Source organism: Podarcis pityusensis (assembly GCF_964106645.2).
Source record: "Podarcis pityusensis genome assembly, chromosome: 5".
Lineage (NCBI taxonomy): Eukaryota > Metazoa > Chordata > Lepidosauria > Squamata > Lacertidae > Podarcis > Podarcis pityusensis.
In genome coordinates this window covers 53,765,739-53,790,005 of record NC_138032.1, presented here as the reverse complement: position 1 = coordinate 53,790,005, position 24,267 = coordinate 53,765,739, and the positions used below count along the sequence as shown (strand labels likewise).

At 41.8% G+C, this 24,267-nt stretch overlaps 1 protein-coding gene across 2 annotated transcripts in view; it reads right to left on the bottom strand.

The window, feature by feature from the left end:
• PLPP4 (phospholipid phosphatase 4) overlaps positions 1–24,267 on the bottom strand; it is a 92,354-nt gene that overhangs the window by 9,281 nt on the left and 58,806 nt on the right. For both annotated transcript variants that reach the window (XM_081005326.1, XM_081005327.1), the window contains exon 6: positions 1,426–1,596. In XM_081005326.1, the coding sequence (XP_080861452.1) occupies positions 1,426–1,596 (171 nt within the window). The remainder of the gene's footprint in view (positions 1–1,425; positions 1,597–24,267) is intronic.

Here is a 24,267-nt window from a genome sequence, read left to right as displayed (position 1 = left end):
TGGTGCATTTATTAGGGAGTTGCAGGACTGTTATCTGACTACCTTTAAACAAACTGGGTTTCTTCTCCTTTTTTCTATATTATCTTAAAATGCAACCTTAAAGCTATTAAAGGATTCATTTTCAATGACTCAGAGCTGGATCAAAACACCAGATGATAAAATTATTCAATCCCTTGTCAAAAACAGAAGATAATCTACTCCCAGACCTTCAAAGTGTAAGATAGGTTATCAAAAAATTGCATTAATAGGCAACACCCAAAATGTGGAGAACGTAGACATTCAGACACAAATGCTGACTATAGCAAATGGTTTTTGTGTGTGTCTGAAAATAGTTATACATTCCCTCACTTCTTGAAAAAACACCAGTGTATGCTGACAAATCACATTTAGGAGTCTATTAACAGCCATCTGTTTATTTCTAAGATTCTGGGCATAAGATTCATCTGGGATGCTAATGTTCATATGAATGTAAACATTCACTATATTTTGGATTCACTATGTTAATGTTATATCATCTATAGTATGTTACAAATACAGTATTTATCTATATAGTTAACTACAGATCTAAACTACAGTGATTCTGCTTTCTGCAGGAGACGAAGAATCCTGAAAATACAGTTAAGCACCTGATGCCTGGATATAACACTTGATGATGTAAATCAAATACATGCATGCCTGTACCTCAAATCAGTACCTATCTATCGTAAAACATAACACAAAAATGGACACATGTAGGCTCAGTAAACTAACAGTTAGAGTGGACCATCATTTCTTTCTACTTTATTATGTAAAAAAAAATATATATTTCCAAAGGAATACCCTGGGGTCAGAAAATTTGTAAGGTGGAATGGGGGACAGGTTGGAGCCTCGCCAACTCTGTTCTGTTTTACACTGGCTAAACTAACTGCTGACCTGTAGCCAGAGATCTAGCTTCCAATTTGTAGTCAGGAATCTTGTGAGTAAATTGCTGCTTATGGGATACCCACTGGTGGAAGAGGCCATCAATACCAATCTCCCCTCTAACCTACATTCCTTCTTCCCTTGGAAAATCTGTTCCAGAGGGTTGGGAGACCCCCCAGAGTCACAAGAGAAGTGGGATGGGGAAGAGGAAATTGGCAAAAATGTTCCACAAGCCAGAGCCTCTGCTGGATTATTCATGGAAGAGCAACTCTGAAATTGGAACAGATGTCACTTACAAGCCTACAATTACAAAACTGAACTGGGTCAAAAAGCCTTAACTAATTACCTCTGCCCTGTATTTCATTTAAAAGATTTATTGTTGTTGTGTTTTTTTAAAAAATCCTATGTGTGGATACTGAATCAGAGCAGTGATTTGTCTTTCCCCTTACTGTACATGGATAAGAATCACTATAGCAGACAAAGAGCATGGACAACTGACATAAGGGGGGGATTCCCATGGCTCACCTTGCCAATGATGCTTGTAATCGCACATGCGTGACAGAGCGATCATCATGGCGCAATACAGAGGTAGAATCGCTGCACAGAGCCGCCAGCTTTTCCCACGGCCTTTCTCGGTAAAGCAATGCAACTTCCCAGCCAAGTAGAAGGTGGTGAAGCCAAGGCCTGAAAATGCAACTGCCAAAGGAAAAAGAAAATGTAGAACCAGGTAGCAGATGAGAGGTAGCAGAATGATACAAAGAGGCTGCTTAGAGAGTTGTGCATCTAGAAATCCAGTCCTTTTGCTGCAGGGAAGCAACAGCTAATGATGGGATCTTAAGCTCACAGTGCATCATCGTTAAGGATCTCTTGTGATTTCCAACAACTGGTATTCAGAGGCATTTTTCTGTATCTGCTCTCATACGACTTATTAGAGACTTACATTTTCTCCATCTTTTTTATCTGCAACAACCCCTAGGTACATTCTAGTTTCTTCCTGTTTTATTGCAATAAAGATTCACCTCCATAGCAATACCAGCATTGCTTAATTCACCTCTCCCCCCCCTCCCCATGGCACATTTCAATCATTTGTGAATATTTACATAATGTTACTCTGGTAAACATTATGTAAATATTCATAAATGGCTGATATATATCAAGATGCACATGTAATTGGCTTTAGGTAATGTGCGATGCTGACATTATTTATTTATTTTAAAGATTTCCTTACCATCTTTCTTTTTAAAAAATGTCAAAGTAGTTCACTTACTTTTTAAAAAAACAACAACACACACAAAATAGAATAAAACAAGCAATACAGCATCAGCTATAAGCCAATGCAAATCTCTGTAAGCTGGTAGTAATGACCAGTGAAGGCCTGGGAGAATAAATATTTTTTTTAGCAGGTTCTGATAGCAAAGCACCATTGGTGCCTGCTTTCTTTCAGAGGGGAGGTTGTTCAATACACTGGACTCCACCAAAACAGAAAGGCCCTGCCCCTGCTTGCTGTCAGCTGGATCTCATCAGGATGGTCCTCAGCAGGTTGTTTTGGAGCTATTTTTAAGGAAAATCGGCAAAAATAAGACTGCCAACATGGGTTGCCATACATCTGGACATTTTCCCCGATTTCTGCCCAGATACTGTTTCCGACTGCAGTATTCTGTGGTTGTCTGGGAAATTCCAGACACATGGCAACCCTCCAAGGGCCTCATTAGAAGATCTTAGTGAAAGAGCAGGTCAATATGGAAGAGGGCCAGTAGTCAATGGTGGGCTGGGATGGCAACTCTTGGTGGGGCGAGCTAGCACCTTATTGGCTCCACCGTTGCATTTGCACAGCAGAGCTCCTTGCCACTTTTCCACTTCCAGCTGCTGGTAAGTCAGGTGGGCATCTACATCCCACTCCACCCTAGTATCCACTACTGGAGAAGGCATTTCCTCAGATAAACTGGTTTAATATTTATAGGTCAGTACCAACACCGTACACCTGACTGTGGACAGCAAACTGGCAGCCAGCACAGTTCTTTTAAAAGCGGTGTCTCAGGATCATGGCAAGTAACTTCACTTAGCAACCTAGCCACTCCATTCTGCACCAACAGCAGCTTCTAGGCCAGTCTTAAGGGCAGATCCTTTTGTTGTGCCTGGTTTGTGATGCCTTGTCCTCAGGTTATTCAGGTTGGCTCTGGTGTGTCTATAAAAGGTAATTCCAAGAGTCCTGGGATAACTGGTGAGGATTCCCATCTCTAATTAAGGGGTTCCATTGCCAAAAGTGGGAACCAAAATATGAAAAATAAATGCAATTTCTCACTTGATTTAAAGGCATTGCTTACAGGGTGCTCTCTGGCTATCCAAGTAAATGGGAGTTGTGTTTACACATAGAGCATGTGAGATAATTTAAATGGAATAGCTACTGTTATTGCTCGCAAAGCACTTAAAGAAAAATCCCCATTAAATTCAAGTTCAAATATAATAATTTACACATTTGATTTCTATAAACTTGCCACAGGCCTCCACTCGTCCCACTGTACATACCTTCCCATACAAAATGAAAAAAAGAAAATATAATTACTTCAGTGCACTACAGATGAAGATGCAATTTTAGCTGAAATTATAATAGTTGTTTTTTTTAAGCATGCTCTAATTTGAAGCCTGCAAGCGTTTGTGCACAATTACTAAAGAGCTGCTTTTTGCCTTTAATCACACCAATACATCACCTCTTTGAAACAAAAACAACAACGGGGGAGCCCAGATACCAAATTCTCTCATGATGATTTCAAAAAAGTCTTGCAAAGATGCAGCAGCCCAATGTAGTGCAAGGAAGGCAGTTAGTGGAAGTAGCAAAATGCATAGACCACATCAACAGCTGATTTGCATGAAGGCATATAGGAATTATAAGATAAAACCTAGGGGGAGCACTGGTGAATAGATTGTCCCTTGAGCACAAGCTGTCAGTTTTCAAAACCACAATTTAAGTCAGAGCGATTACTGAAAACCCCTCTAGTTAGGGGTTTGCCCCACCTCTGAAAAGATCTGTGGGAAATGCACAGTGCTAAGAATTATAAACTTCATCATGCGAGCCTATTCTCATGAGATTGTTTCACGTGAACACTTCCAAAGGGGTCAGAAAAGTGGGTGAATCTTTTCTGTGGCATAACACTTCTTTGGTATAATGTCTTCTTTCATTTAGCATCAATGAAGGTCAATTTCTACACAGAAAAAGAATCAGCAGCTGCAATTTCCATCGGGACGGCAGCTCCTTACAGTTTTATAGTTATGCCTTGTCTAAAGATAAAACACCTCTCTCAATCAGCCTCCCAACTGAACTTGCCATCGATTTGAATCTGTGATTAAAAATGCATTTGTTTTGAGAGATGAAATGTGCCAAAAGCTTCAAAAACAAATGCCATTTTGGCCTTTGTTTTCAGAAGCAATGCATGCAAGATAAGAGGGTTAACAAAACTCCAGTACTCAATAATTATGCCTTTGTAGGAGTACAGTAGGGACACAGGTGGTGCTGTGGGCTAAACCACAGAACCTAGGACTTGCCGATCAGAAGGTAGGCGGTTCGAATCCCCGCAACGGGGTGAGCTCCCATTGCTCGGTCCCTGCTCCTGCCAACCTAGCAGTTTGAAAGCACGTCAAAGTGCAAGTAGATAAATAGGTACCGCTCCGGCGGGAAGGTAAACGGCGTTTCCGTGCGCTGCTCTGGTTCACCAGAAGCGGCTTAGTCATGCTGGCCACATGACCCGGAAGCTGTACGCCGGCTCCCTCGGCCAATAAAGCAAGATGAGCGCCGCAACCCCAGAGTTGGTCACGACTGGACCAAATGGTCAGAGGTCCCTTTACCTTTACCTATAGGAGTACAATGCCCATTCTTGGCTACTGGCAATTTAGGGAAAGTTTAAGTGAATGGAAGCAAATGGAGAAGGAAGCAAATGGTATCCTATTGGTTACTAATTCCTCTGTATTGAGCAATTAGGATAATGTAATGGAGTTGGGCAGGGAAGATCTGGATTACCATCAGTCATTTGCCTAGCTAAAATCAGTCATTTGCCTAGCTAAAACACATCATGTAGAAGGGGAGATGGGAATCTTGTGCAGGGGTGCGGAGAGTGACTGTCACATTTGGGGTATCTGCCACAGAGCTGTCTCAGGGAAGGGTATTGTAAAATAGTGATGAAAATGGTAAAATAGCTTACAAGCCATTTTAATAATCTAAATGGGCACTTGAAAATGATAGACAGATGGCAGATAGATAGATAGATAGATAGATATAGATATAGATATAGATATAGATATAGATATAGATATAGATATAGATATAGATAGATGATAGATGATAGATGATAGATGATAGATGATAGATGATAGATGATAGATGATAGATGATAGATGATAGATAGAGATAGATAGATGATAGATAGATAGATAGATAGATAGATGATAGATAGATTAGATAGATAGATGATAGATAGATAGATAGATAGATAGATAGATGATAGATAGATAGATGATAGATAGATAGATAGATATAGATAGATAGATGATAGATAGATAGATAGATAGATAAGATAGAAAGATAGATAGATAGATAGATAGATAGATGATAGATAGATGATAGATAGATAGATAGATAGATAGATAGATAGATGATAGATAGATAGAGACAGATAGATGATAGAGAGATAGATAATAGATATAGCTAGAATCATTATGAGTTTTCCTCCAGCCTCATAGAAACCAGAGATAATAGGCAGCTTCCTTGATGTTCCGCTTTTGCAGAACGGATAGTCTCAGGAGGGTTCCCAGAGTATGAGATATTATTTTTTCCTTTTAACTACACAAAGGCAACATGAAGAAGGCACAAATTATCACATCCACAGGGTTTCCAGGCCTTATTTTAGGGGGGGGGAGAGGCAGGCTTTAATGCTTTTCCCCCCTTTGAGAATAGAACAAATGTAATTGGGGCTAAGGGGCAAAAGACTGTGAAACAAATCAGACTGGAATGTATTACGACTGAATCAAACAGACTATGTGGAGCTGTTAATGTCAGATGTGAAGTAGAATTTGTTCCTATAACTAAGAATTGTTTAGGAATGGAGTTGTGTGGGTTTTTATTATTATTATTGTTTGGTTTTCATTTAAGAAAACTGACCTAATTCATACCTCCTAGACTAAGCATTGGGGTTTTTTGTATGAATGGTATAACAAATAGTTCAGTGTTGAATTTGTGGGGAAAGTGGCTGAATTTAGTTTGCTGGGAATGACATTTCAGGGCTCTTTACATTTCAGTGTCCCCACATTGTGTTTTGTATTGTTGTAATATTTTAATGCCATTTGATGCTGGTATGTTAGAGGGAAAGCACGTGTGATGTGGTCCACCTATGAAATGGAGTCTAATCTAACTGTTACAATCAATATAGCTCTTTCCTCTTCCCTTTATTAAGTATTATCTTTTGGCTGTGTGAAAACTGGTAAATAATAGAAAGAACATGATAGGATTGAACCAGAAGGTGAATATCTAGCAAACTCTGCCTTAAATTGTTAAGCTTATTCCTTTAAGGTGAAGGGGATGAGGGCAAATATTGACACTTACAGTCCTGAGTACCATCAAATCTTTCCTGTCACCTGGAGCTGCTACTCTTGTGCAAGATGACTAACTGAGGGAACCCTGCTGTGTTGTGTGGTTATGAAACTAAATACAATTTTTGCCAGCCCTAGCCTTTCTAGTGAAATATTTATTGTTAAGATTGATTTTCCCAGCTGTGAAACCATCCAAAATTGGGTTATTTATCCAACAACCAGTGCACATAATGTTAGCAGAAAAGAAAAGAAATGTAATTATCAGCAGTTTGAAAGCTCTCCAGTCTTGAGATGCATATGGATTTTGAAATTGTCGAATAGCTGTGCATTGTCTGTAGACTAATTCTCAGTTTGATAAGGTGAGGGTGTAATTAGTAAAATAAATAGGAGTGGTAATATTATGTCCTAAGGACTTGGGGATGCTGTTTCCTCTGCCACAAATTAGCTTTGCTTCTTCCAATACTATACTTTGTTTTACTACACTCTATACATTGTGAGGTGATCAGCCTGTGGTCACAATGTAATAGGGGCTTATGGCACACTGGCACAGTTGCAAAAGGATCCAGAGGATGAGTCACGGCATACAGAAGCCAGCCTCTCTCTCATATGCAACATACTGCTGCCAGGCACCTGGCTCAATGTTGTTGTTTAGTCGTTTAGTCGTGTCTGACTCTTCGTGACCCCATGGACCAGAGCACACCAGTTACCTGGCTCGATAGTACAGCTGATTCTCAATAGTACAACTGATCTGTATTTTCAAGATGGGGAGGTGGTGAGGCATTTTTCTACTAGGACCCTGCATGTACCCAATGATTAACCTTGTAACCATAACTGTGTTGTTAAAACAGTCCCATAGTTTTCTCAGTCTGTCCTCGGTTCACTTCTGTGATTTGAGTTTCAATTCACTCTGCGTAAATCAAAGCTCTGTGTTTCACATTCATTCTTAAGGGAAATCTAAAAATGAATATAATTTTTTTCCCTTTGGGCAGAAGCGTATTAAATTTGCAGGCACAGAAACTCCTACTGAGTGGGTTAAACCTGATGGCACAAAAAATGCTTTTGTGAAAATGGTAAAAGGCCCCTAAGAATGCTAGCTAAGTTCATATGTAATGGCAAGTATGGTTTGACTGGTGGTACCACCAGAATATTAGACATACATGTTTTCCTCTTCCTTCCCACATCATGCACTCTTGATTTGCTCCCTCACTTCCTTGGTTGAGGAAGTCTATGCTCTGCCATTACATTTGAACCAGTGAAACTATGGTTTCTGCAAAGTACGAAGTAAGGGAAGGAACTAGAATATGCAAAGAGAGGGAGCGTACAAGCCCAGATGTGGGAAATAGCAAAACCATAGCTTGCAATTATGTGAGAATCAAACCACTATTTGATAGGTTTCATGAAGGACGAGGAGGAGGAAGCTTAGGCATGGAAATGCAGCACTCAGTAGAGTGAAAAGGAAGGGGGAGGCAAAGGTAAATATTGGGGGATTTGATGTGGTTGGATTGAGATAGGTTATTGTAGTGGTTCTAGGGGTTGCTCGTGCGTAAGCCGGTGCAAACACCTGGCTGGGTTGCCTGAGTGAACCTTTTCTGTCCGGACAGCCACTCACCCGTGGCTGTCTCAATCACTGGCAGAATCCGTCAGTGGGCGTTTCTTAAACTTCTTCCAGCAAAGAAGCTCTTTGACGCCTAGTCTCCTCCTACTCTCTCTGCGCGAAAGCCTTCTGCGCAAGGAGGGCGTAGGCAGTGGAGGACCTCTACTCTCCCCGCTGGTCCCCGGCAAGGAGTCATGGGACCGCCTTGCTGCTTCCCCCATCTGCCCCCCTTCTCCACTGGTGCTACGCTGATTCTCTTCCCCAGAAGATGGGCTGCCTCTCCCAATCCCAGGACGCTCTCTGGAATCCCTCTGGATTTTGCTCTCTCCCTCCGGCACTGATGGCAGTTCCCTGACAGTTATGTACAGTCTGATCAAAATTATCTCACTATCTTATTTTCTCAGCAATTTCTTTCTTTCCACAATGATTAAGGAAAATGAAAAATCATTTGAGAATAGGTCATGAAGAAAGCACATTCAGTAATCCTATTAACCAAGGAGATACTCAAGCAAAGTATATATTTTTAAAATGCAAAGTATAAATTCATCACCTCCATCCAACCATGCAGACACAAACACACACACAATTCTAATAGACCTATACAAGCTAACAAATAAAGCTGGAAAACATCATATTAAAGTATTAACTGCAGTACTTTAAACAAGGTTTACATTCTACTTTTGCTCCATTATCAACTGCCTTTCCCCCTAGTTGTGAAGAATTAATATTCTGAGACGGTCCATGTAATGATTTGACATACTACAACTCCAGTGAAAACAGGAGAAAACAAATGGCAAACAATCATCAGAAAGTTTGTCAGGCTTTGATAAATCTACCATTAACATAAGCTCACTGTTTTCAAACCTTGATACTAGGAATACACCTATTCCAAGTCCATTCATCTTGGTGGATCTTGGGTTTGGTGTTAATAGGAAAATAAGAACCCTTGTACCAAGTGGGACTTACTTCTGAGTAAACACACTTGTGTTTTACATACTGTAGTGAACACTTAAGTCTATTGCACTATGTGTAATTGTCATTTGAAGAGGGCTCATGTTGAATGGATGGGAAAATAACCTGCAAGCCAATGGTCTCCATTTCCTTTTGTCTGCAAGCTCATCAATAGCTCCTTCTTAAAAAAAAAACCAAACAAAAAGAAAAACCCCCACAGAAGTATGGCTCATTGCATGATCTCCACATGAGGGAGGGCCAAAGCAATTTTTCTCCTCAAAGAGTTCCCCTATCTTTTCAATGCTGAGAAACATTCCATCAACCCACCATAGGCAGAGGTGAAGCAGTGCACATTCATTTCACGCAGGTTCTCACGGTGAAGTAATCCAAAACAGTATTTATCGTCTGCTTTGTAATAATTTAAGGGGCAGAAATTCACTGGGGGAGTTCACTGCTCTCTCCGCTTAGGACTCTGCAGTATGTCAGCAGCAATGCCAACCCTGACAAACACTGGAAATATTACAGGGTTTACTTTCTCTAGGCCTTTTGAAGCTATAAGTAAATGCTGCAGAGATAGAGGAAACAAAGCAACTGGGGCAGATCATTCCATAAACACTGTTCTTCTGTGGTGCCTGGCAAGGATGATAACAGACTGGCTTTCCTCTAGGCTGCTGAAGCCCATGGAAGACAGCAAGATGAAACAGAAACCATAAAATATTTGTATATAATATGAATTATAAATATTTAAATCATGTAAAATGATTCAATAGACTTAAATAAGAACATAAGAAAAGCCTGCTGAATCAGGCCAATGATCCATCTAATCTATTATCCTGTTCTCACAGTGGCCAACCAGATGCCTGTGGGAAACCAGCAAGCAAAATTTGAGCACAACAGCATTCCCCGTCTTCTGGTTTCCAGCAACTGGTATTCAGAAACATTGCTGCCTCCAACTGTGGAGGCAGAACATAGCCATCATGACCATGACTCTTTCCTCCATGAATGTGTCTTTTCCTCTTTTAAAGCCATCTAGGTTGGTTGCCATCACTGCCTTCAGTAGAAGTTCCATATGCACTGAGTGAAACGCTTTTATTGGTCCTGAATCTTCCATCATTCAGCTTTGCTGGATGCCCACAAGGGGTTAAATTCATTGGATGTCCACATTAAGACATACCTAAGCAGCTTTCCAGGACGCGGGTGGTGCTGTGGTCTAAACCACTGAGCCTAGGGCTTGCCAATCAGAAAGTCGGTGGTTCGAATCCCTGCGACGGGGTGAGCTTCCATTGCTCGGTCCCTGCTCCTGCTCAACTAGCAGTTCGAAAGCACGCCAAAGTACAAGTAGATAAATAGGTACCACTCCGGCAGGAAGGTAAACAGCATTTCTGTGCACTGCTCTGGTTCACCAGAAGTGGCTTAGTCATGTTGGCCACATGACCCAGAAGCTGTACGCCAGCTCCCTCGGCCAATAAAGCAAGATGAGCACTGCAACCCCAGAGTCGGTCACAACTGGACCTAATGGTCAGGGGTACCTTTACCTTTACCTTTAAGCAGCCTTCCCAACCTGGTGTTCTCCAGATGTTTTGGACAACAGCCAACAACATCCCTGACCATTGGCACTGCTGGCTGGGACTGACAGAAGCAGTAGTTAAAAATGTTCAGAGTGCACCTGGATCTGTAAAAATTGTGAAAGGCTGAAACTAAAGCTCAATTGTTTATCAGTGCTCCCAGCCTATTTGGTTGCAGTGGTGGAAAGTGGGCAACAGGTTCATGCCTTGCGGAACAATTGTCTAGCATTGTGATTTGGAAAGGACTCCCATCTGCTTGGAACCCTCTCGACATGGACCTATCTCTCAATAAACCCCTGAACATGGGTGAGCATTCTGAGGTACAGCCTAAGGCACACTCTAATCTAGGCAGGGTTGTTGGGACTAAAACTTCATCCATGTAATAAAGCATTACAGCCAAACTCCTCTGTGGTTGTTCATTTACAGGGGAAGATCAGTCATGGCAAAAAAAAACCCCTGATTTTCAGGGAAGCTTGGTCATCATGGCTGATTGTCTAATTAAGGAACACCTAATAAATACCCAGGGACATGGGTGGCGCTGTGGGTTAAACCATAGAGCCTAGGGCTTGCTGACCAGAAGGTCGGCGGTTCGAATCCCCGCGACGGGGTGAGCTCCCGTTGCTCGGTCCCTGCTTCTGCCAACCTAGCAGTTTGAAAGCACGTCAAAGTGCAAGTAGATAAATAGGTACTGCTCCGGCGGGAAGGTAAACGGCATTTCCGTGCGCTGCTCTGGTTTGCCAGAAGCGGCTTAGTCATGCTGGCCACATGACCCGGAAGCTGTCTGCGGACAAACGCCGGCTCCCGCAGCCAATAAAGCGAGATGAGCGCCGCAACCCCAGAGTCAGTCACGACTGGACCTAATGGTCAGGGGTCCCTTTACCTTTACCTAATAAATACCCAATAAACCCCAAGGTGTGCAAGAAGTGATGGCAAGCCTCATCTTCTTCGCTTAGAAAAGTGGTTCGGCATGATTTTTGCATGCAAACTTGGAGTGAATTTTCATTGATTGATTTGCACTTTTCATATCTAGAATGTGCAAAGCACAAGCTTGTTAGATTGATGCATTAAACCTCAATGGGTGGTATTCTGTGCTAGTCCTGCTCAGAGTAGCCCTACTAAAGTTAATGAGCATGACTAACTTGGGTTTATTCATTTCAGTGGATCTACTCTGAATAGGGCTTAGATACAACCCAAATACAACTAAGATGTGCATGCAGCATTTTTTGTATAAAATGAAACAAAAATTGTATTCCGATTTTAATACTGCAAAGCAACATGTATGACAAATTAGCTCTTTCTGTATACAGTTGTCACAGAATGTCTTAGCTTGAGGCAGCAGATGGTAAATATTCATGTGTTGATTTCGTTGTGAGACAGATATGTCTCCGAAGAGTCTTAACTCAGATTTGAGCTGGCTCTTCCCTTTAACATGTTACTTTTTTAGATCACAGAGGCCACAGAACAGGGGAAAGATTGGGAAGCTTAAGCAAAAAAGAAAGTGAAGCAGTGATCGTTTTCCTCTCCCACAGGCATTGTAAGATGTGAATGCATCCCCTCCCTCCCCCCTCCCTCTCTCTCTCTCTCTCTCTCTCTGAGAGAATTCTGGAAGAAAATAATTCAGGGTGAATATTTATTATTTATAAAGCACCAGAAGTGTGCCAGGTTTTTATTTATTTATTTGCAGAAACAGATGCACAAGAAATTTGCAGAGGAAGCTCCTGGACAGACAGATTTTTGTCCACATTTTAACCGACAAAAACAGGAAGGGTCTGATGAGGGCAAAAGCTCTAACTGCCCCAATCTTCCCTTCATCTGCACCTGAGGCCCAGAACCAGAAAGGGCAACAAAACAGTGGCACAGGTAAGGACCTTGAAAGACACTTCATGGCTGTGCAAAACTGACTTCTTTAAGTGCACCCTTACGGTCTCACTTCGGAGACTGGAAGGAGAGCAGCCATCTAGACAACATGGATTGGCTCCAGATTTCACAAAATACAGGCAACCCCTGATTTGCAGATCCCATTCCATCCTCATTCTGCTCTCTTCCAGATTCAAAACGACCCACACGTCTGCGGTTGCAAGTCAATTGCATGCACCCAAAATGGTCACAGCCTGTACACTATGTTAGTTCTGCAGCCCATAAGCATGACACACATTTGAACCCACGCATACCTGGCAACATGTTTCTGCATGTCAGTTGGTGAATACAATATAGTTATCATAATGAACTTCTCCTACTTTATGTAGGGTTAGTCGATGAATGCAACACCAGCACATTCCCCAGCCATTAAACGCTACCAAAACAGCCAGCCAGCCAGTCGACAAACAAAACAAAACAAACAAACAAACAAACAGAAATAGGAGAACAAAAATATATGGCCAAACATCTGAAGGCCCCAATTACGGGGCTATCATTTTAAAGCTGACTTCCGTAGTCGGGTACTAATCTTCTAGTACTGATACTTGACTTTGGAAAGCTTGACTTAGAAGTCTTTGCAATGTGTTACTATGCGTAACATGTAACCTTTTGGATCTGCTGCCAATGCAGCTGTGTTCTGAGTACTTGGAAGTGCTGTAATAACTGATACCCCCCCCCATCTGCCCTTTTCAATCCCTGAAAAAAAAATATGTGTGTGATGATGGTGAGGAACAGTTGAGACTTTCAGAGGTGGTTGGCTACCCTTAGTAACCCATCAGTATTCCCTTGGAAATTGGAAACAGAATGTCCCAGGGCAACAGAGCTACACCTATAATACAGCCCTGGTACCTAGTGCATTTCTTGCTTGTCTCCTGCAGTGGGCTGACATACCATACCTTGAGAATGCTAGGTCATAGAATTGTAGAGTTGGAAGAGACCTTAAGGGTCATCTAGCCCAGCCCCCTGCAACCTCATACAATATTGCAATGTCTGCTGAAATATGAGCTGCATCCGATGAGCATATATTACTTTGCACTAAAGAAGAAAATTGTCACAATTTCTAAATGGCAGAAAATTACAGAATTGCCAAAATACCAATTTACAAAGCTGCCCGAGCAACAGCAAGAGACAAATGATCCAGCGCTTTTGTTTATAGAGCCTGATACTTGCCATGATTACCATCTATTTTCCAAATGCAAACAGATAACATTCATCATTGGAATGGCACAACAACTTGCTACAATTCTAGAAGGGGTTTTACACTGCGAGCTTCACACTGTTCCTGCAACTGGATATATGTCTCTCTCCTTAAGGAAAATGCATGACATCAGATGGAAGCCGAAATTACAATCTGACTGTGCAACCAAAAGAACAGTTGATGGATGTACATTTCAAGGTCAACATTCTGGACTTATTGGCACAGGAACAATACCTTTGTGAACAAATGAGATAATAAACCAGGACAGAACGGTATGTTCTCACATTTTTTAATATACAGAGTAGCAGAGAAAGAAGGCAGTGAACATTTCAAAAGAAGGTATATGAATATTATGAATATGAGACAAAACATAATAAGCAAACAATATAGCAGACATTGGCGATAGGATTTTACAATGATACATAACTTACCAATGCTAGATACAGTATGTGTTCCTCACAGCATCCCTGTAAGGCAGGCCAGTCATATAATCTCCCTATAAAATATGGGAGACTGAGCTCCAACACCCCAACAGTGTTGACACTTCTCTAGAACTTTCCACATTCGGCAGCTGGGTCTGCGAGTATCCATTTAAATTTCCCACAATGCCCTGGAGTGACACTAACTTTTGGCATGCAACTTTTGGCATGGACGTGGCCAACTGAAGTGGCACCTCCCAGCTGCCCCTTGAAGGTTTCTTCTTATCCTATGAGGTTCACCAGGGGGCATTTTGCCCAGGACCACTCTCAGACTCAGAGCCTGCCCTCTAGGGTATGTAGGTATGTGAAGTCAGGCAGGTTGGAAAGCAAGCAAACCAAACAACCAAGAAACAAACCAAAAACACCTTTTGCTGAAGCATTTGTTACAGAGCGTTTATAGCTGGATTTGGATTTTTTATGTGAGGAACACTCAAAATAACTAAACCCATGCAGAAAGTTTGCCTTTCTACTAAGCACATTTATCCTTTTGATGCATTGTACCTCTGTAAGAGGTAAAGTACGGCTTATTAAAGTCAAAGGAGAGCAGAAGTGGACATTTTTTACCAGTCTTTTGGGATTTGTGTTTTATTGGAATCTGCCCAGTCTCCAATTACCTATAGCAAGCTTTTTCATCTCCCAAGTATGTATGAGACAAAGGTGTGTGGAATTACCTTTGGGGAAAATGTAGCAAATATTGTTCAAACTGAACTGGGTCATAGCATCACATTTATAATAGTATTACTTCAGCCAACAATGGGACTTCTTTTTTGCTTTCTCTCATAGAACGATATTTAATTTGGCGTTTAGTCACAAGCTGCTATGATTCTTCTCAATCCTGCTTTCTTGTCTGCTATTTTTAGCTTAATCATTTGGTTCCTTTCAGTTTCTTTGCCTTTCTTCCCAGAAGCCAGACCGGTGATTAATTTTCCTCATAAGATTTACTTCATCAGGTTCCTATATAATATTTGAGGCCACGCATTTTTTATTTATTTAAAAGTTTCTTGAGTAATAAAAAGCTAATAAACATTAAACTTTAAACAGGAGTTTTGTTTCTCCTCTGAAGCTTCAACCATGACCAATGGTAGGTAGCTGAAACTGGGGCAGGAACTTAGCTAATTAACTAATAATGTTTGCATCCCGAGGCCCCCAAGCCCTTCCCCTGAAAATAACTTCACACTGACATGTAATTTTAGTTTAAGTTATTGGGCAAAATTTAGGCCACAACTTTATTGATTACAGCAAAGTGAACGGTGTTGGCTTAGGCATTGGCAACAGACTATAACTGACTCCTGCCTCTCTGTATGGAAGTCTGAAAGGGTTAAAACCAAACGAGGGAGCAACATCGATGAAGACCAACGAAGCTCACCCCGGGGTTCCTGTGGTCCTGGCATGGCCCTAGCCCCTCAAGCGGACTTCGGACGAGATCCAGGACCCCCAGATTCCTTTACCAGAATACCCTTATTAATGGAGGGGCAGGTGATGGCCACACCTCCTCTCTCACACACTTCAATAAGCCAATGCCTAACTGCCAAATCTTACAAAGTGGTGGCGATTGCTAAGGGGGTAGGCGAAAACCAAGTGGCTACATCCAATCTGCCAAATGGAATAATTCCTACCCAGCCCCTGCTCCAAAGCAGGTGACCCAATCCAAAGCAAGGCCAAAGCAGCAGCACCTAAAATTAGGGAGGGAGGGTGGGTGTTCGGCAGCGTGATGCAAGTTCCCCCAGTTACGCCACACTGCCGCTTTTATAGGCCCCAGGAATCGCGCCAACTGCCCAGATTGGCCCAAACAGCCTGGCACGATCCCGGGGCCCAACAGTTAAGGCTTGGGCCGTGCCTGGCAACAACTCTCCCAGTGGGGTGGCTTAGGGGCCCGTGCGCAACCAGGACCCTCCATTAAGGAGGATCCCATATCCAGTGCTATTTTTCTTAGAATGGCAATGGTGCCCACCTGAGAGGTGCCGGAATTGAGTTCTGGTGAGTTCTGGCTGGAAAAAAAAGCCCTGGTTGTATCGATTCTAGAAGGAGAATTCTTGAGGTTGCAATCCTAAACAGATTTTTTATACACACTTAGGCTGCAACCCTATACTCACTTAATTGGGATTAAGTCCCATGGAACCCAAATAGTAATTAAGTCTGAGTAACTACATAGAGGACTTCAGTGAACAGGAGTAAATTCCATCAAACAAAGTGGGCATAACTTCTGTGTCAACATGCATAAGATTGCACTACAAACTAAATTTACGTTTTCACAGCTGAAGTAGATTAAAGTCCTCTGTCACAACAAGTACATTAGAAAATTGAAGTTTTGATGTTAAGAAAGTGATGCAGAAGTGCATTGAAAAGTGTGGAACGAATGTGTGATGAAAAGGAAGGCATACAAAAAGACTACAAGGAAACTGGGATAGAGATTGTCTGAATGCTCATTGTCATATAAATTTCCTGCAAACAAATCAAAATGAATGCTGTATAATCTAACCGCCTTTGTGCAACCTAATCCAAGATGGATGCTCAATAAACAAGAGGAACCTATAATCTGAGACTACCTGTTCATTTCATGTCCGACTGGCCTTCCCTGCCCAGTTTGAACACCAATGGAAATGTTATCTGAAGCACTTCTTGTGTTTCAAAAGTGGCTTGCTGTTCTAAGTGAAGAGGGGAGAAAGATTTAAAACTACACTGGGAGTGCAGTTCTCTAGACTGTGACGAAAATGCTCAACTCATACTTGTGTGGTGTGTGCACTGAAAAATCAATGTCATTTTCATCAAAGTAAGCAAGTAAACTGTTTGGTTATAATATACAGCATGAGTAGGCTGCATGCTACTCAAATGATTCTTCATGGCCCACTTCTCCCCAAGGTGTTTTGTGTTGGCAATTGGATTTTATTAAGCACCAAAGAATCCCAATGGTCCATTTGAAATAGTAAATTTACAGCTCTTGAGTCTTTGGGGGTAAGTTTGAAAACAATGATAGCAGTTCTCATTATTTCTAGGACTCTATCAAGGATTTCATTTCATTGGCTCAGGGGATTTTAAACATTTGGGGTTTAACAACACAGAACTGGAATGTAAAAGCAGCCCTACTCATAGCCCAAGCCCCAAAGCTACTAGTTCCAAATTTGCAGAGGACTGTGTAACAACAGGAAAAAATAGATTTCTGCTGTATGTTCCAATGCTCTGGGTGCTCAGAATTTTAGGACTACAAATGCAGATTAATCTAAACAGGATGCTTAGACATGTGCATTTTGTTCCCTTTCTTTTTCCTTTTACAAATAAAAAATAAAAAATGAAGTCATAGGAACTACACTTTACAGTGAAAAACTCGTGAAGGAGAGTGGCTTCTTAACCCTTTCCACTCCTGGCTACTTTTTGCCACAGAGAACATAATAATAATCTGGGTACCCATATTTGGATAGCTTTCTCCCTCTCAGTTTAGGGCTGCAGCCTCTGTAACTCTGCATTTTTTATAACAACAAAAAGAAAAACCCCAGCTGAAAGAAAAAGAACATCTTGTATAATTTGGCTGCAAGCTCTTCCCTGTCCCAAGCTTCTCTCTGAAAAGCTATTGATTGTCCTTAGTCCTTTGCAGATTTACAATTACACAACAGAATTTGACCAGCTAGATAGAGAATTCTTTTGTGGTTGACCAGTCTAGTGGTTTTCTTCTTAAGATTGGTTTTGTCTGTTGTCTTTGTTTCTACTGCTATTTACTTTTGTCAGTATATTTGCATATAACGTTGCATAATTAGCCAGGCTTTAAAAGGAAAACAACAATATGTGAGTGTCTCAGACATAAGAGGGTGTTCGAAACGGGGCAGACCAATGCAAGCAGAACTGAAATGGGTCAGAATTGCCAAATTTCAGGTGTGAATCCCTTAAAAAATATATTCCTCCTTCATCCCTACTGCAGATATTCCCCCCAAAGTGTAGGGAAGAAGCCAGTGCAATCCACAACAGCAGGGATGGGGCAAATGTGCACATCCATCATATGCTTGTCACTGCATGCTTCTGGGTGCCTTGAATAGGGCTCACCCCACTCGTGAAGTTTATGGAATTGCCCTTACAGAAGGGAGCGTTGCATGTATATATGGATTTGGATTTGATATCCCGCTTTATCACTACCCGAAGGAGTCTCAAAGCGGCTAACAATCTCCTTTCCCTTCCTCCCCCACAACAAACACTCTGTGAAGTGAGTGGGGCTGAGAGACTTCAAAGAAGTGTGACTGGCCCAAGGTCACCCAGCAGCTGCATGTGGAGGAGTGGAGACGCGAACCCGGTTCCCCAGATTACGAGTCGACTGCTCTTAACCACTACACTACACTGCATATGGTGCCTGGCGTGCTCTGGTCCATGGGGTCATGAAGAGCTGGACACGACTAAACGACTAAACAACAACAACTTAATGTAAACTGAATGCAACCCTTCAACTTCAACGCTAACAAGGAAGCACTGGATGGGGGCAGATGTCCTTAACTCAAATGTTGTTATGCTGGGAGACAATTAAGAGAAAGAAAACCTTCCAGGGTCCAAACTATTCTAAACAAATATAAGAGAATGAGGATAACAAATCACACTAAACGTCCCCAAACTAAAATTAGGAGGTGTACGGGAGGTCTTCATTCTCCTCAACTGAACTCTTCCCTTTATTGCTATGGCTTCTTCAGAGGGTGAAATATTTCAGAGAGACATTCCTACACAGTTGTTAATTAACAGATTTATCTTGAAAATAGGAAAGTGGTTGCAATTATGGCCAAAGACCTGGAGCTTGTAGCTCATCTATTACTTAAACTGTTCAATCAGTGCTGAAGGAAATATGGTTATACTCCATGAAATTACTAACTGAAGATAATTAATAGCTCAGATTCTCATACCCAACTATAATGGCATGTGCAGAAATCATGCATGATATAAATTCTCTTACTGTACAAAAGTAGGCTATTGAAACTAAATTATGTCTCCACTACACCACACACAGTTTGAGTTTCTTTAAGCTAATGAATAGCTTCAGGAAAAACAAGACTATTGTCTTCCATAATTCATTCATGTCCCAGTTAGTTTATGTGAAGAGATTTTTGATGAAAATAATCTGCCAGATTGCATATTTTTCTACATTAATCTTATTTCCTTTGGAATGCATCTTACTAAATCATACTCAGAGTACATCAACTGGAATCAATGAATTCTTTAGTCATCTGTGGTACGGAAGTAAATCCATATATTCAGAAATGAATTCAATTAGCAAGGTAGCCATGAATCACTTAAATTCATTGATTTCAATGGGTCTACTTAGTGTAACAATGACAAACCTAGACAGCATCTTAAAAAGTAGAGACATCACCTTGCCAACAAAGATCCTTATAGTAAAAGCTATGGTTTTCCCAGTAGTGATGTATGGAAGTGAGAGCTGGACTATAAAGAAGGCTGATCGCCAAAGAATTGATGCTTTTGAATTATGGTGCTGGAGGAGACTCTTGAGAGTCCCATGGACTGCAAGAAGATCAAACCTATCCATTCTTAAGGAAATCAGCCCTGAGTGCTCACTGGAAGGACAGATCGTGAAGCTGAGGCTCCAATACTTTGGCCACCTCATGAGAAGAGAAGACTCCCTGGAAAAGACCCTGATGTTGGGAAAGATGGAGGGCACAAGAAGAAGGGGACGACAGAGGATGAGATGGTTGGATAGTGTTCTCGAAGCTACCAGCATGAGTTTGACCAAACTGCGGGAGGCAGTGGAAGACAGAAGTGCCTGGCGTGCTCTGGTCCATGGGGTCATGAAGAGCTGGACACGACTAAACAACTAAACAACAACAACTTAATGTAAACTGAATGCAACCCTTCAACTTCAGCAGCAGAAATGCATATACACACACACACACACACACACACACACACACCATAGAGGATGTGCTTCTAAACTTAGGAATGCTTCAAACATGCATATCATCACTTCACAAACTTGAATGTGCAGATGTCTCATCACAGGTAAACCACAGATAGAACTTTCCTATTATCTCACACAACCGCTAATGCAGGTGTTAAGTTCAAATATTCAGATATTACATTGAAACATGTATGAATCATCCCATTTTATCTTCCCTCCATTATACCCTGACAGCTTTGCGAGGTATGTTAGGCTGACAGACAGCAACTGGTCCAAGGTGACCTATAACAGGATTTATGGCCAGGTAGCATTTGAACCTGTATCTCCAATGTCCTAGTTGCTAGTACAACCAGTACAACCCAGTGGCCAAGTGCAGCACTAATTCAATTTCAACTCAATTCAATTCAATTCATATCTAGTGTGTCAATCAAAATCAAGCTATCAATTTACCATGCAAGATTAAGGAGTGTGTGGTTTCCACCTTTTATTTCTTATGTAAGATTTGCCCTATATAATTTAGCTTATGCCTCAATGGCACCTTCAAATTACAACCATCCATTTCACACCACTAACTGGCTGCCTAATTAAACAAGAGATAAAACAAAATCATGAATGCAACCAGCTGGGTTAAGAAATGTATATTAAGTCGTGTCTGCTTTTTGGAATGTTGCCTGGATAATGCTAAAGCCATTTTTCTTTTGCACCACAAAATTGACCAAATTAGGAAGTTCTCACCTAAACATAAAATCTTCTTTAAAGTGATTTTATGATGTGTAAAATCCTGAAAACATTTTTTTTCTTAGAGGTGTGTTCACCCAACCAGATACTGGCAGTTACTCCTAAAAAATATGGAGTTATTGTCAAGGACCAACTGCTTCATAATTCTTACACAGTGAGTGCTTTTGAATACTGTAAACATATTGGGAATGGTTGGTATCTGCACAAAGACGTTGCAAGAGGAACAGCCCTGAGGTTACCATAGCTTAAAATGAAACTATTGTTGAATTTAAGAAGATAAGGGTGTAAGAAAAGCCTACTGGATCAGGCCAATGGCCCATATAGTCCAGCATCTCATATTGGCCATCCAGATGCTTGTGAGAAACCTGCAAACAGGACCCAAACACAAGAGCACTCTCTCTTTCTGCAGTTTCCAGCAACTGGTATACAGAAGCATTATCACCTGGGACTGTGGAGGTAGAATGGAGCTATTGTGGCTGGTAGCCACTGATAGCTTTATCCTTTATTACGTTGTCCAGTCCCAATTTAAAGCAATTTAAAAAGGTTACCGGAAAAATAGCAAAAACATCAGAAGGCTATAGTCTTGGGCAGAACACAATGAGATCAATCTGCATTTTGTGAAACAGATAATATTAAACACACACACAGAGAGAGAGAGAGAGAGAGAGAGAGAGAGAGAGAGAGAGAGAGAGAGAGACTATTTCACAAACAGCTCATCCAGCTAAAGAACTCTGGACAATTGCCCCTGTTTACTAATATGATGCAACTTGCAGCCATTTCATAGGCTATAAGTTGGCACTGGCACAACACATTCCTACATTTGAGAGTCCATGAGAAAAGGCTATAATTTCTATGCAAGGGGGAGCTGGACAGCAGCCTCAACCAATATATCTGGGTCCAATCAGTTACACACTGAAGTGCTCTTCTGCAGTCCACTGATCATGGAAATATCCAACATGCTGCTTCTATATTTTAGAGCTGTAATGTAGCGTAGTGTCAGTGTGAGCCTATGTCCTTGCACTCAATTTATTTTAATTTTTAAAGCAATATTATACCACTTTCTATACCCTCCCTAGCTATGGCAGCTATCCTGAGATTCCTTCACTGGATTTCTACTCATCTCCAGTCAATGCCCCATCGTCTATTGAATGCAATTGTTATTCAGGGACTTATGAGTGAGGGGTCATGCTAGCTGACAGCCTGCAGCTTTCAACACCCCCTCTGAATTCCTTGCTTACATATTAGGTATCTTCCTATTAGCTCACTGATTAAACTGCTGGGGTGGACACAGGCTTCTTAGATATGATACACACAGCTACTGCTCATGGGCATACCTTCCCCATCCCCACATAAGAACGGGAAGCCAAATCCTTGTCCTGTGCAATGGACCACAGTCAGGAGTTGCATACCCTTTGTGCTCCATCCCTGCAGGATGTGTAGCCCCTGGACCATGCGGTACCTAAACTCCAGGTATTCCAATGACCGCTCCCCACATCAAATGGGGGGCACCTTTCGCATGGTCATGTGCAGTCCCCCAGATCCCAATGTGGCTCCCAATAGTATGGGCTGGCTTCACCCTCCCCAGGCTGGATACCTGGAGTTCTCTGCCTACCTCAGCCAATTGCCCAATCCCGCCTGGGGAGGCATTGCCAAGGGATTGGCCAGGTTGGGGGGCCGCCCTGCCCACACATCAGAAGGTGAATCTCACCTGAGAAGCGTCAGTTGGCTCCAGAGCTTTTCCCACCCTGCCCTTCCTCAGTTAAACCTTCTTGTGTAGGTTAACCTCTTCTCCACAGGTATGCAGGCGCTGCTACGTCATGGTCGCTGTTGAAGGGCCGGAAATTAATTTTTCTGCATTGGCAGGTCTTGCCTTCCCCGTAGCAACTTTGGCGGTTTCAGGCCTTGGGCGGAATCCTTTAGTCTATCTTCCCTAAATGGGGGGGGGGGGCGGTGTGTGAAGCGGTGATCCACACACCCCTTGCGGCGGTGATTCCAGGGTTCCCCATTAAAGGGGTCTTGAGGGGAGGTATTGCCCATAGGCTGAGAGGTTGTCATTGCTCTCCCCTGAGACGGCAGCAAAACAGGAGGCAGGCTCTCTGCTTGAGCATATGTTCTCCAGAGCCAGCCCAATCCCCACACATTCCGGATAACCCTGATGGCCCCCAGATCCCCAGCTGGGGACTGGGAAGGATAGACGCCCAATGCCTGAGCCAAGATCTCCCTACATCTGAAACTTAATAAAGTTGTGGCCAATTATAATCCCATAGCACGTTGTCTTGAGTCATTATTCCACTCGGGCGTCACCTGGGGTTGGGGGGACTCCGCCTGTCCACGCAAATGTTTTCTGATACTCAGTTGCCTGCATTGGCACAGGAGGAATCTTTGCATCTCCTCATCTTAGCAGAATCCCAGGTGAGTAAATTCCATGTGACTCCAGTCTTCTCGCAGGAGTAGGTGGGGTGGGGTGATCAATAAACTTTATACTGGCTTTTAAAAACACTAGCAAAGGTTTTCTAGTGGTTTCGGTTAATGCTTGCTGTTTTATCATTCTTGGCAATAAAAATATAATGTAATATAAAAGAGCATGCTTTTTGACCAGAAAGCATCAATAGAAACAGCACCCCTTATTAGTGCATTAACTTTCAGTTTCATACTATTATGTGTATTAGTGAACCTGGAAAAGTGAAACAGCTTTTCTTTTATAGGGACATAATTCTTTCAAAGAAAGTAAAAAATAAAAAAATTCTACCTTAAAAAAAATGGAAGTCAGAGTGCAGCCACTTCCACAAGCAAAGGACACGATAATTACTGTTATAGAAGTTACAGCCAAATACACTGATTACAGGCTTTATCTCACGGTTTCTCATAATGAAAGACTCTGATCTGCTGTAGTCAACCGTAATTGCCACAACTATTATTCAGTCAATAGAACACACATAATGGTTAGATGAAAATAAACAGAAAGATTTAGCGTAAAGGGCTAAAACTTATAGTGGAAGAAATAAACAATGAGCAGAGATAATACCCGAAATAATGTCCTAAATATTCAGATCTCAAGTGAGTGTTGTTGTTTTTAAGTCAATGAAGGCTTTTGGCTTCAAAAGCAATTGCACACTCTACCCAAAAGTCAACATATCACATCAGTGAATCTTTACTAATTGAAATATGTCTAAGAAAATTAAACAACTTACAGGGGTAAGGGGAATAAATTAAATCAGGCACCCCCAAACTCGGCCCTCCAGATGTTTTGGGACTACAACTCCCATCATCCCTAGCTAACAGGACCAGTGGTCAAGGATGATGGGAATTGTAGTCCCAAAACATCTGGTGGGCCGAATTTGGGGATGCCTGAATTAAATGATCTCATCAGAGGCCACACAATTATTGGCAGGAGTGCAGCATACACATTAGCCCCTTTATTCATCAATATTAGGGTATATAAACATTTCTCACAATGTTATTTTTCA